At 38.9% G+C, this 13,566-nt stretch overlaps 1 protein-coding gene across 3 annotated transcripts in view; it reads right to left on the bottom strand.

Moving 5' to 3' along the window:
* Positions 1 to 442: 442 nt before the first annotated feature.
* map1sa (microtubule-associated protein 1Sa) overlaps positions 443 to 13,566 on the bottom strand; it is a 28,251-nt gene continuing 15,127 nt past the window's right edge. The window contains exons 3-7 of one of the 3 annotated variants that reach the window (XM_017477825.3): positions 8,349 to 8,431; positions 7,365 to 7,505; positions 4,139 to 7,265; positions 3,411 to 3,625; positions 443 to 2,970 (exon numbers count right to left, since the gene is read on the bottom strand). In XM_017477825.3, coding sequence (XP_017333314.1) covers positions 2,815 to 2,970; positions 3,411 to 3,625; positions 4,139 to 7,265; positions 7,365 to 7,505; positions 8,349 to 8,431 — 3,722 coding nt within the window. In that variant the 3' untranslated portion in view covers positions 443 to 2,814. The remainder of the gene's footprint in view (positions 2,971 to 3,410; positions 3,626 to 4,138; positions 7,266 to 7,364; positions 7,506 to 8,348; positions 8,432 to 13,566) is intronic. The other 2 variants (XM_017477826.3, XM_017477827.3) reach the window with 2 other exon arrangements.

The following is a 13,566-nucleotide window of genomic DNA, read 5'->3' as shown; positions in this document are numbered from 1 at the left end:
TCAGCCCCCCGAAGACTCTTGTATCGACTTGAACACGGCTAGTCCTGGTCTTGGACCAGTCACAGACATTTGACATTTGTACTTGGAACGGTCTCAATCTTGTGTATTGGTCTCACTAAATGATTAGTCCAAATTACTGTCTCAGCCGAGAGTCCAAACAACATACGTGGAGACCGAAATGCCTTGTCCAAAAACCAAATAAATGATGTAAAAACTTACCCTCGAAAAGGATTGCATGGTTTTTGGTCTCAATCTTCACTCACTGACTCGTTCCCCTTAAGATAGGGTGTTGACCTAGGCTAATCCTGGGCTTGGAGTTGACAGCTGTAAAGTTTAGTTCCTTTGATTTCCCTTGAACACACAATAACTACATCTGATGTGATAATGACAAGATTAGGGTGAAGAAATTGTATTTTTTTTAAAAAAAGGAGATACAAGAGCATAAGTTTAAATAGTGCAGACTGCTTTAATGCAAATGGATTTTCACTCACATGACCCAGTTTGCAAATATGCAAATCATCAATCTGAAGCATTTGATTTGTTCAGCCAAATTGGAGTTGATAGTGTTTAAGGCTTGTGGACTTAACTAACATCACACGCTTTGAGGGGTGGGGGGTGGAAGGTGTAAAGAAGAAGAAAAAAAAATAATCAAGCTGTCAGATTTGTAAGTGTCTCCTCTAAAAGTGTACTACTTAGAAAGCTCAATGTATCCACATTCCTTAGTCCTCCGTTAGCCATAATCAGACAGCCATACAATGATCTTTTACAGTGTACCACCTTTTCTCCGTGGTGTGCCAAATGGTACACTAGCACAAAAAAAAACCCCTCTACACTTAAGTAATTAGTTTAATCTCCAAATTAGTTTTTGATTAACACTGCAAAATCTGCAATTCTCAACTATTATGTGGCATTGTGTTATTTGTTTTATTCTTTTCTGAATTGAAGACAAATTCACACCGAACGACATTCATATTAATCTTTATAATTAACACCTGATAAATCCTGGTGTCAAAGGCTTATTTTACAATGAAATTCTGAGTCTTGGTTTAATCCTTCAATTAGACTACATGTTGGTCTATTTCCACATTCACCTGCTGAAAGAGAAAGCTATATAACAGCACTTTAATCCTTTAGTCTGTCCAGTTCTCTTGACTCTTCCTCTGTATAACCTGCTGAAACAGATCAGCTTGGAAAGCTTCAACTTTTATGTTAATACAACCATCAATACTCACTCATCATCTCCTAGATCGCAAACTAGTCGAGCTGAGTCGGGTGTTTACCGTAACTCAGCAAAACTGTGACTGCATTGCCAATTTGTTGTTCACATTAGCTTTTTATTACATTTTATTTTTGGAGAAAAGAAACCTTTTAAGGATGTTGAAAAAACTTCAAGCAACTTTCCCATACTATTTCTGAACCAAAATCTGGAATTTTTAATCCAGGAAACAGTAATGAAAGAATCCTTGGGTTAGTGTTTCGTTACCATGCATCAAAACATACAGAACATGTTTCTGAATTGCAAAAATAAAAAACATGTACATAATGGTTTCATAAAACAATTGGCTCACAGTGTACCGTCACTACATCAAATTAATCCTGGACTACACTTACGTTGCGTTCGACCGAACTCGGAAATGGGAAGACTGAAGTCGGAATTGCGTAATATTTAAGCTTGTTGCATTCCGGCTAGAGATCAGGGATAAAACATGGACATGTTTTGTTAACAACAATCTAACCAGCTAACAGAAAATTGCTCATCAGCTTATGTAGTATTTACTTCCTCAAAACAGCAAACTGCATGGTCACTTACAGTTAACCAAGTTGTCCATGTTGATTAATCTAAAGTAATTTTAAAGAATTATTTTTATTTACTGTTGACATGACGTCATCTGCTGAGTTCAGGAGACCTTCCTGACTTTGAAAGTAGGACTTGCGAGTTAAGGGGCATTTTCTTTGTTTTTTCCTGGTGTGAGGTTGCAAATGACAAGTTACAAGCTTTAGTCGAACACAGCATAAATCCACAGCTGCAGAAAACAAGTAGTTGCTGAACACTGGCGATTGTGTGATGCATGATCAACATCAACAGCAAATGTGAAAACTAAAAAACTAAAAAAAAATAATAAAAAAATAAAAGAAATACTGACATCAAAATTGTTCAAACATGCAATCGTGATCTCATCTCTACACAGTAAATCAATCATTCGGTTCAGGAAATGGGTAACATGAAAAAATTACATGCTTGATTATAACCAACAGCCAAAGCAAAACATTTGTCATTTAGAGATAATAAAAATAACCCTGTGGGACCGGTGCAATGACCATCTAGCCTCCTCCTGTGCATCACAAAGTCCACTGTGTTTTGTGTTTCCCCATTTGTGCTGAAAATCCAAACTGTGCAACCATGCAACAGACTGTAGTAATGAGGGAAATAAACATATAATTGTGATCTATAAAGTCTATACAGCTTGGGACTGTTAAAACAATAACTGCCACCAACACAAAAAACAAAACAAAACAAAAAACATACAAACAAACAAAAAACCCAAACTTTTGTTTACTCTTTTTGTTCACACAAGATCCATTACATACTACCATTAACTTCTGTAAATCTTCATTAATGGAGATTCACAGTTTTTTTTTTTTTAAGCTAATTCACAGAGCTCAGTACTAATTAATAGATATCTGAGCTGTTACATAACTGCTACTAAGCTTTGAACAAAAATTTCTATGAAAGTTACAGCTGAATTGGCCTAAGTGCTCAAGTGATTAAAACTGGAGTGATTTCTTTGTAAGATTTCCCCCCACACTTCCCGCTCAAAACTCCACTTTGCAGGCAGGGAATGTTTCATCCTGCATGGCCACAGTACTGTTGCTCCCCAACACAGTTATCGCTAGCTCTTTTTGTCTTTCATGTGTCTCTTGGTACCAGTCGTGCATCGTCAGTGAATCAAAAGTGGGGATCAGAGTGACCTGAAAAAGAGGAGAAGCTACAATAAGATTCAATAAATTGGCAAAAGCCCAACTTTCCATGTTCAGCCACATGAGTGGGTTAAAAGTGATTAATCAACAAACCAAAGCAGGAAAAGTTTCAATAATTCGCTCTTAAATATCATACAAAGGAACTCCTTGATTTCTTTGTTACTGGACACAAAACAAATAAGTTACAAAACCTAAATATGAAGTTTAATAGGCTACATGCTAATGCTAGCTAGACATTTTGCTAGTGAGACTGGTCAAGCTAGCAAAATGAATTTTAGCTCCCCCAAGGCAAGGCTGATAAACATGCCATAAACATGGTTGGATGTAGTGATAAAATTTGCAAATGGACTGAGTTTTATGATTCTGTTTTTTTTAGAAACATGCCTGAAATAAAATGAAGACACATTAGCATAAGTTGAATTATAACTGACCTGTATGTCTGGCCAAGCCACCTTGCCTTCTAACAGAGATTCAAGAATGGGCTTCATGACAGAGTCCTTGTACGATTCTTCCCCACTTATTATATAGCAGGATGAGCGCACATGGCGGAAAAACTCCACGTCAACCGTAGATGCCGCAAAGCCAGAGGGTAGGTATGCTAGGTCCAGACAAACTGATGCAGCATTTGACTTGTTACCCACTGTACCTGCAAAGAGAGGAGATGCTAATGATATTTTGGGTTGATTGGGTCTTTTAAAGAAATTGATGAAGTTCTACGATTAGATTGCTTACTTTCCTGGACATCCACTGCCCCACAGAGTTTCAAGTTTCTCTGTACTCCCAACACCTGATTTGGCTCATCTGATTATCAAACCCTCGTTTGTTAATTTATATTGGTTAACACTTTCATAAAAAGCAACTTACAACTGAGACAGGATACATCTTTGGGTTAAGGGCCTCGCTCAAGGACCCAACTGTGGCAAATTGGTAGTGTTGGGATTCAAATTCACAACCTTCTGATCAATAGCCCAGAGCCTTAACACATCTGAGCCACCATTTCTCCCAGAGATTAGTGTAAGGGGAAGTGCTTAAAGAATTAGAAGAAGAACAGAAAGCTTAAAACTCTGCAGGGAAGCTGGAGAACCTCCAGGACGGGCCTATAAGATTACCATTCAAAAACCTGACCCATACTGTAAAATAAAATCAGAGTTGTGCACACCTGATTGTGGTTTAGAACTTCCTGACATTGGTCTTGTGTTACCAATGGTACTACGAGAAGCTGACTTTGCATCCAAGCTTGATGAAGACCTAATTGTACCACTTGCTGTTGCCTGAGAACCGGCCTTTGTCTTGCTACTTTGTGCTGAGGTATTTGCAGCTGCCATCTTCTGTGTGCCAGAAGTTGCTGGTTTTTTGGCCTTTGCAGCTACATTCTTTGAAGACTTGCCTAGCGAATCGGCTTCAGGGTCAACCATACAGGCGCCAGGCTGGGGTGGGAGGGGGGGCAAGTCCTTCATTGGTGGTGGAGGGGGATCTGGAGAAGAATGTGCCACATCCATGTGGAATGAGTGACTGCTGGGATGATCATGTGGATGATGGGGTTGGAAGAGGTCAGCAGACTCCTCATCAGAATCCAAATCTTCACTAATTGAAGGACACTCTCCGGTAGCTGGCGGGACATCAGAGTCTGAGACTGTAGGAAGGGAGTCGCTGATGGAGGTTGGCGTGGTCTCTTGGCCTTGTGCAGAATAGCAAACACTGTTACTGTTACACTGCGAAAGTGATTTAGCAGGCTCTTGAGACTTGTCACTCTCAGGCAAGAAGTTGTGGGCGCCTGGGCAAGTTAACCCTGTTTGGTTGTCTGGAGATTTGTGATGCTCAAATTCACATGGAGATACCAAACAAAGATCGACATCATGAGGTGGCATATCAGGGAGAAGACCTTGCGGGCCAGAGAGATGTGTCTCAGGCCCGTTATAGTTCTTGTCACTATTATGGAATGTCCTTAAAGGTAACGACATATGCGCTTTTGAGTCACTTTCCACCAAATGTCCATTGGTGTATACACTGTCTTCAGTTTGTCCAACAGGGGGGACTACTTGGTCGAAAGAAACTGATAAAGAATTATCAACTTCAGTTGAGTGTGGAGAACCTTCCTCAGCAAGCAGGGACGTGACTGTGGAGGAGGCATCTGGGAGTATGTCCTTAAATGATGTGGAGTTGGCAGTCACATGACTTTTTGAACTAATTGCCTCATGAGTATCTTCAGGACCAATGCCTTGATCATTTTCAGGATATTGACAGAAAGACGCCTGTCCTGCACAGTTTGCTAGAGACCCTGTTTCAAGGACTCCATCTATTAACCTGTTCTCCATTGGTGTGAGCTCAAAATTGACACTCTTCTCACTTTTTGGAGTCTTTGCAAGTGGTGAAGGAGTTCCCAGTGCAGAATGAGAGGCAGACAATGTCTCTGTACATCGAAATTTCTCTGGAGTTTCCGACAAGTTTGTTCCACTTTGTGCTCCATTCAACTGATGTTGATCTTTCTCAGCTTGCTCAGTGCCTTTAACGACAGAACCTAAACAATTCCCTTCCTCATCCAATACTCGATTTTCTAGTTTTAACTTCTCAAAGTCTGCACCAATATCCTCAGACAACTGTTGATCAGAGTTTGGTTTCAGATTGTGCCCTTCATTATTCTCTGCTTTTGACTTCATCCCTTTAGATAAACTTTCCTTTTTAGTGATTGTCAAGTCTTTCTTTAATGACCCATTCCTGCCTGATTGTTTCCTCGCATCTGCGGACACGCCTCCAGGGGTTTTCTTTGCATCCTTAACAACTGGTTTAGTAGTCATTTTCTTCTCTTCTGGTTTAACCTCCTTCTTAATCTCTTTCTTTATTTCAGGTTTAATATCTTTTTTAGGTTTGGATCCCAACTCTTTCTTCATGGGTTCCTTCTTTTTCTCAACATTTTCGTCTTTCTTAGAAAGACTTGTAGAGGGTCGTTCCTCTTTCTTCTTCACTTCTTTTTTCTCTTCTTTAACAGGCTCCTTTTTAGCCAATTGCTTTTCAGGCTTAGAGATTCTCTGTTTCACCTCATCTTTGGGCTTTGCTTTTTCTTCCACTTCTTTACTCTCTTTTTGGCCTGTTTCACTTATAGATTTGGCTTTGAGTTTAGTGTCTTGTTTCTTTACGTCAATTCTGCTTACCTTGTCTTTGGTGAGGTAGGCACTTCCGGGTCTTGAGTCTTTGGTGAGAGACTTAAGACTCTCTTTGCTCTCTGTTCGCTTTGGTTGCTTATCAGGTTTTGATGATTCAAGATCCTTTAAACTCACCACTGGGTGCTTAAGGAAGTCTAGATGTTTCAACCTCTCCAACCCATCAAATATCTTTGCCTGTGGTGTGCAACCAGGGAAGAGAGCACGAACAATTTTTTCCTGAGGGCTAGCAGGATGCCATACCAACAGTGCACATATTGAAACCAGGCAGGGTAAAGGAATCTCTGAACCCTTCACACCAGAGGCACTACTGGGCCACTTTTGCATAAACGTTTCTAGTTCTTTACTACCTTTGACTGGATTAAGAACATACAGTTCCAAACGACCAACTCCCATCTTCTGAAAGAGGATCAGCGGTTCAACATTTGGACTGTTAGGACGACTGAGGGATTCTGGAGAGATAGATAACCTGTCTAGATGTTGTAGTGTAAGTGAAACCTGATCACAGCCACGCAAGACCTTAGGATCACATAGGAGTGTCTTAAGTCTTTCTGGAGCATTAAGGAACACAACCCCGATTTCTGGAGATATTAAGTTCCTTTGCCAATCTTCATTGCTCTGAGAGCCAGCCGAATCCTCTTCTTCTTGCTCTGCCATTTTTCTCCGGAGGAAGCTGTTCATACCCGGCAAGTTATCTGCACCAATGTGCGTCATCAGTATGGAGTCCACTCTGTCCAAATGTCTCACCAGTTTCCAAAAACATGAGCGTGGATTAGACCCACCGTTGACCAAGACGTTAAAACCATTCACGGCAAAGAAGGCAGAATCCCCTCTACCACCAGGAAACACATAGCAGCAAGGACGCGACAGTTTTAGAAAGCCAACCGTGCTAGGAGGCTCAAGGAGCTCAAAAGCCAACCGAGGTTCGAGAGACTCAGAAAGATACTCCGTAAACTCCTGCAGACCTTCCATCTCGGGTAGCACTGGTGGCGGGTTGGTCTTGATTTCAATAAAGTCTTGCAAATTGTGCTTTTCCAACATAGAGCTCTTCCATGATCCAGATACAGGGCAACTCAGTGTGAGGCTTGCTTTGTGTGTAGGGTCTGCAGAGCTTAACATCTCACCTATCTGCATTAGAATTAAAAATAAAAATGTTATGCTGCGTGGCAATTTTGACACAGAAATCAGTGGGGTATTACAAAATGGATATTATTTCCAGTTCCTCACCTCTTCATGAGCAAATATCTGGATGAAGTCATTAAGTGAAAAGCACCCAGTTTGTAATACAAGGTCACCAGAGTCTTCCACACACTGTCCGGCGAGAATCAGCAGCTTGTGACGAGACACGTCGGTAATAAGCCGACGGACCTTTGAAATGGAAGAAGCAAAACAAAACAGGAAACCAATAGAGGTTAACTTACCATACAAAGTATTACCACACAAAAATGTTACATTATGAATATTTTAAATAATTGTGTGATGGCCTGGAAAAACTCTTCACATGGTGAAATTGACATTTTCTACATAAGAGGTCCTGAAAACAGAATTTCCTGAACTGAAAGATGTTTGTGTAATGCTTGCATCTCAACCAGAAGTTCAAATATTTTAAAGATCTCCATTTTGATAAATGAGTTGATGGTGCAGGACATTGACACACACTAGCCGATTAAAAACTGAGGGTTGTGTCAGTTTTGCTCCAGCACATCCAACAACTTGATCAAATCGCACACCGTGTTTTAGACAACTTTAATCAGGCTGTTTTACCACTATGCTTGTTATGTCATTATACAATGTGATCTTTGCAGGCGGATGCCCAGGCAAGGTTTGAAAGTAAATAAATAATAATTTTAAAAAAGTCGTTTTATTGTCGTTAAAGTCAGATTTATTTTTGCCGTCCCCCCCAGAATTCAGTCACAGCGATATCTGAACGTTTTCCCAGACCTCCACCAAATGGAGTTGGACTGAGAATGTCAAGAGGATGCGGAAAAATTACGTTTACACTTCAATTAGCTGAACACTTTACACTGGTAAGGAAGTGAAAAATATCTGAGTTATTGCAGATCAAATCAAAAGGACACCACTATTTTGTGAATTTCCTTCAGGGATTAATTAAGTGATCTATCAAACTATTTTAAGCAAAGCAGTTTTGTAATGCTTGTTAGTTAAGAAAACCTCATAATTAAACAAAACACAGCACTGGTGATGTCTGACCTCTGAACACACCAAACTGTGGGATGGATTCACAACCACCTGGGTCTCCAGAACATCTCCACTGTGCTGCAGTGTCCTCTGGCCTGGACAGAGAGAGTAGGGTTAGGGTGGGGGAATTCGTCGATTAACTGATTAACAAAAACCTTAGTTGTAGCCTTACTTATAACATGCAACAACCCTCCCTGAAATTAGCATAAAGAATTTTTTATTTTTTTTTAAATAACTATGCGAGCACATAAATGCTTCCAGTACTATAAACATAATATATTTATTTCATTACTAAATGAAATGAACTATTCAAGTATAGAAAAGGAACATCACTTTTATGTCAGAGGGAAAAAAGAGACTATATTTATATTACTGGAAGCAGAAAATTAAGCCAAGCTGTGTCCTGAATAACCCGCTTGTGGAGGACCGATTTTGACCATGATTGTGTTTAGATTGTAATTTTGTCCCCTCTATTGCTGTGAAACAAACCACTTCAGGAATGCACAAGAGTGCTTGCAGAAACACACTAGAGCTTTACACGGTAGCACCATTTCCCCTATTTAACCAGCCTCCTAAGGTTCTAACGGATGCAAGTAAACAGTTCTTGATGCTGAACATTTGCATTGATGAGATCTATGTTACCTAGAGGCAAAATGCTGAAATGGAAAGTAATAATGCTGTCCATGTTCTGCCTTAATGCAGCAGGCAAAACTGAAACACTGAAATTCTTCTATTACAGCCCATTTTATACCAAAGCTCTGTCAAATTTTCTAGAACAGCACCTCTGACAGTAGTGCGACTACAAATGGCAAGTTTATATTAACACACTCATTCTAATACGTTATCGTTTCTACAGTAACAGCTCATTCACAGGGACTTTTATGTTGGGTAATCCGCATTCAATTATTATTATTTTTTTAAAGTGTGCAGTTAAATAGCCTCACATACTTTTGACTTGAATTGTATTAGTTTTGACATTTTAGCCCCGGTTTCCGAGGAAACAAACATTTGTAAACATGCTCGCTAACACATTTATGATTGGTCTTTTCAATTCACCCGAGTCCTGTCCACTGAAAATAAAGTCAGTCAGTCAGCTGTCACTTTGCTGTTTGCCAGTGTGAAAAAAAGTGATCTTGAACTGTTGAATGTAACCTTGAACATGACAGCAGACATGATAGGAAGGAACTTCATCCTTCCTGTACACAGACACTCTGCTGTTACAACAACTGTGCGAGTCAGAAACGTGTCATGTATTTAAGCCTGGAATGAATTTCTTACCAAAGAAAAAAAAAAAAAAAAAAAGTTTACTTTTTAGATGCCTGGATTAAAAGTGTGACTGAGATCTCAACTATTTAAATGTGGGGTTTTCTTTCTTTCTTTTGAATATGAAGTACTCGAACGAGGAAAGCACAAAACTACAGCCAGCATGCCCCAGTTATTTTATTTATTTATATGTAAATAAATAAAATAACTAACATGTTGGCTGTGGTTTAGTGCTTTCTTCGTTCGAATACTTCATATTCAATAAAATTTAAAAAAAGAGAGAGAAGAAAAAAAAAAAACAGACAACCTATGCTACAATGCAAATATAATCAAGTTCATAAGGTGTTTACCATTAAAGTCAGTGAATTAGTATAAAAGGAGTCAGCTTTATTAAGGTGTCGGATCAAATGAACCCATATTTGTAGGACTTTATCTGCATGCATGGCATATTCTCATGCGGATTCTGCTGATCAATGCAATTTGTCTCCAGTAAACACATTTTAGAAAACAAAGACAGCAGGTTTTCATTGTTAATGTCTAGTTTATGGATTTTAGTATTAGCCAAACACAGAAAAAATCTTTGTTAAAAAGTGCCAAGTACAATATTAGGCTTATGATGAGGCTTTTTATATGAAATAGGAAGTATTTATGGATTATGTGCATATTTATTATGACAATTCATACCCCAGTGCTTGACTGTTGTCACAGCATTGATTCGTTTTATAAATTGGTGAAACAGTGAAGTTTTAGTTTTCGATTTCTCGCTAAAATGAATAACTGCATGAATGTCTTAACTTCAAAAGAGAAAAAAGAAGAAAGGTTGGTGAAAAAAAAAAAGATTGTTTACGGCTGCTATAATGTAAATAAGAACCTATTTAGCAGATGTTCCACAACATTAAATGCAACTATTAACGGGAAAAAAAAAAAGAACGACATGCTGTTCTTTAATTGCTATAAAACTGTAATCGCTGAGATACAAGAGGAATAAAAAAAACAACTTTGGGACATGTCATAGGAAGGCAGTAACATTAACTCTGCTTCATCACACCAGCCGGTCACTGATTAAGTTCCTATAACAGCATTAATATTGGATGTAATGGTGGGAAAAATGCAGTCACAGCTGTTTTTATTAAGCAGCACAGGAAGTTTTTACAAGGGCGACCAACCTCCAACGTGGAACAGGACACTCCAACTAACACACACATAGCCAAAAATAAGCAGGAGTTCAAAAGTAGGAGTGAATTAAGTGATAAAAGATTAAACTGAATAAACAAGGGAATGAATGAACAGACACTTAAAAGTCCATATTAGGGCACTGTGATTAGCTGTGTGTAGTGCATCAGTGTATACACTGCTAATGCCAGCTCAATAAACACAGTCAGCACACTCACACAGAGACTCATGACTAGGCTCCGAGTGATTATCTATTGATGTCTGCTGAATATTTAATTTTTTTTATTGAGTTTTCCAACAGGGTCTGACCGTAAACCAATAAATGGGTGGATTAGAAAAATGAAAGCCTGTGAGACAAGTTCACCTCTTGGAACACAGGAAAGATTTTTTGGGGGGGGATTATTGGGATTTGCAGGGGGTTGGGGGAGAAGGAGGAAAGGCATGTTTGCCCATTTCTATACACCAGAGTGAGTTCGAGTCCCTCTGGCTAATATGCACTCTGGCTAATTACAAAAACCTTAAAAGTAATGTACTCTTTGCAGTAACCTTAAAACAGAAATGGTTCTATATGCTGTAGAAGTGTGTGCAGTTACACTTGGCTTGCCATAGCCCATGTTTACAGAAACGCTTTAGCTTTCATTCTGATTATTTGATTTAAAACAAAAATTCCTCATTTTCTCCATAATTTGGTACTGGCCAATTCATAGAATAGCTCCCAACAAGGGAAAGAGAAGGTTAACACACGTTTCCTCTGAGACACGTGAAGACAGACCAACACACGGTTTCAAACTGCTGCTCACGCTGCACTACAGGACAGCATAACACACTTAATCGCCATTTTGATGTTTGACCATTTATGGAGTTTTAAGGGCGTGGCTAAATGTAAATCAGCTGTGCTGGCAAAATGCTTGGTAATTTATGGCTGATTTAGCCATACCAGCACACGTACATACTAAGAATTTTGTAGACCAGGTGAGAATTTATAGTTCAGTTTGGCAGACCAAAAAAAAAAAAAAAAAAAAAAAAAAAAAAAACCCACACACCACACTACATATTAAAATATTGACAAAGGATCTGAAGCAATTGATATAACTGCCTTGAAATAAACACAAAAAAAAAAATGCAAGCAAGACTGTGTGTAAAAAAAGGAACAATGCAGGTTCATGGAAGAGAGAGTAAATGAAAGACAGAGAGACAGATGGTGTGTGCAGAGTGGAGAGTAAGTAATGTCTCTGACGTTATGCATTCCTCAGCAGCTGCTCGTCTGTTACTCAGCCTCCTGCCTGGAAGTGACTAGGACAGTGTCCACACACACACACACACACACACACACACACACACACACACACACACACACAGAGAGTGTGTCTGAGGACGCATTCCAACCACAAAAGCTCTAAAAAATATAAATGAATAATATAGTGCAATGAATAATGTAGTCTAGTAAGCCATCCATCATTTAATAATTAAGGGTGTCAAAACTTATTTTATTCTTCAAATTTTAATATTTACACAACTCAAGCTAAAACTCTACAGTTAAACATTTTCCCTTTGGTGTAGTTTTAATTGCCAAATTTCTTTATACCATACAGAATTTTTCTTTTGAATTAAATAATTTTGACAAAGCACCACCTACTTATTTTACTCTGAAACTCTATACACTTTTTAAAGAAAAGCCGTTTTAATTGTTTTCAGGATGGATCTAAAGAAATATTTAAAAACTTCCTTTGCACAAAAAAAGGTGATGAGATGTGAAATGACGCAGGTGTGGTAGAGACCAGGCAGCGACGTGAAGCGTAATAAAATGTGTGACGATGTTCATCCCTTAACTAGAGACAATCCACGACTAGCTCAATTCGTTTTCTACAAGCAGTGTTGGACCAGCGTAAAAAACTAACTATGTAACTGTGCGTGTATCAGACACACAAGTTTAGAGAAGCAAAAGAATCAGCTGTATTACACTCTTAAACAGAGTTGCTAAGTGGAGATCTCAGCCAGATCCTGTTCACCTTTGTGCGAGTCAAACTAGAATGGCTTACTGAAGCCATCACCTTTGGTATGTATTGGCTCTTGGTGCCTCTGTCTCAGTCACTGAATTGACGACCATCGTTCATGATGTAATCATTGTCAGAGTCAAATGTAAATATAAGGTCTTAGATGTGGACCTTCTTTTAGCTGTATGGTAATCAAATAGACAGTGATATAGTTATGATGACTGGATTAAGGGCTGGTGAAACTCCATGGTCTGGGGAGGGTTCCTACAACTGCTAACTTCCTTTGTACACTTTGTTTACAGTAATCAACTGAGTTCTTTGTCTTTTCATGGAAGGACCGTCCTCTAAATAGCTTTAAAACTACAATGTAAAGTTTGTTTTAGACTTGACTGTAGCACAAGAAAGCACGTTCTGACCTGTAGACTGATTCTCCTGATGTTCTACAACAAAGAATCCTGCTGAAGCTTTAGCGAGTCTCCTGGTCTTCGTTTTTGAGTTTCCAACACTGGCTAGTTAGTATTAGCTAGCGACTGGATAAGTAGCATGTTTCTTGTCCAGAAAGCTAGCTCTGTACCAGAAAAATGCTATCCTCTAAATGCAAAAAGTTTAAAGTAGCCACTTAGAGTATTAAAATTGCACCATTTGATGTTCCATCATTTCCATTTTGCATGTTTATATTCTACAGGTCACATTACATTAACTATGACTTTTCAGCCTGATTAATTAGGTTTCAGTTAATTGACCCTGTGGGCGAAGCTAATGACCATTTGTGCACTATTGATAATGCACAATTTGAGACA

This window comes from Ictalurus punctatus, chromosome 10 (genome assembly GCF_001660625.3).
Source record: "Ictalurus punctatus breed USDA103 chromosome 10, Coco_2.0, whole genome shotgun sequence".
Lineage (NCBI taxonomy): Eukaryota > Metazoa > Chordata > Actinopteri > Siluriformes > Ictaluridae > Ictalurus > Ictalurus punctatus.
Note: the sequence above shows the minus strand (reverse complement) of the source record. Positions and strands in the feature narration are given on the sequence as shown.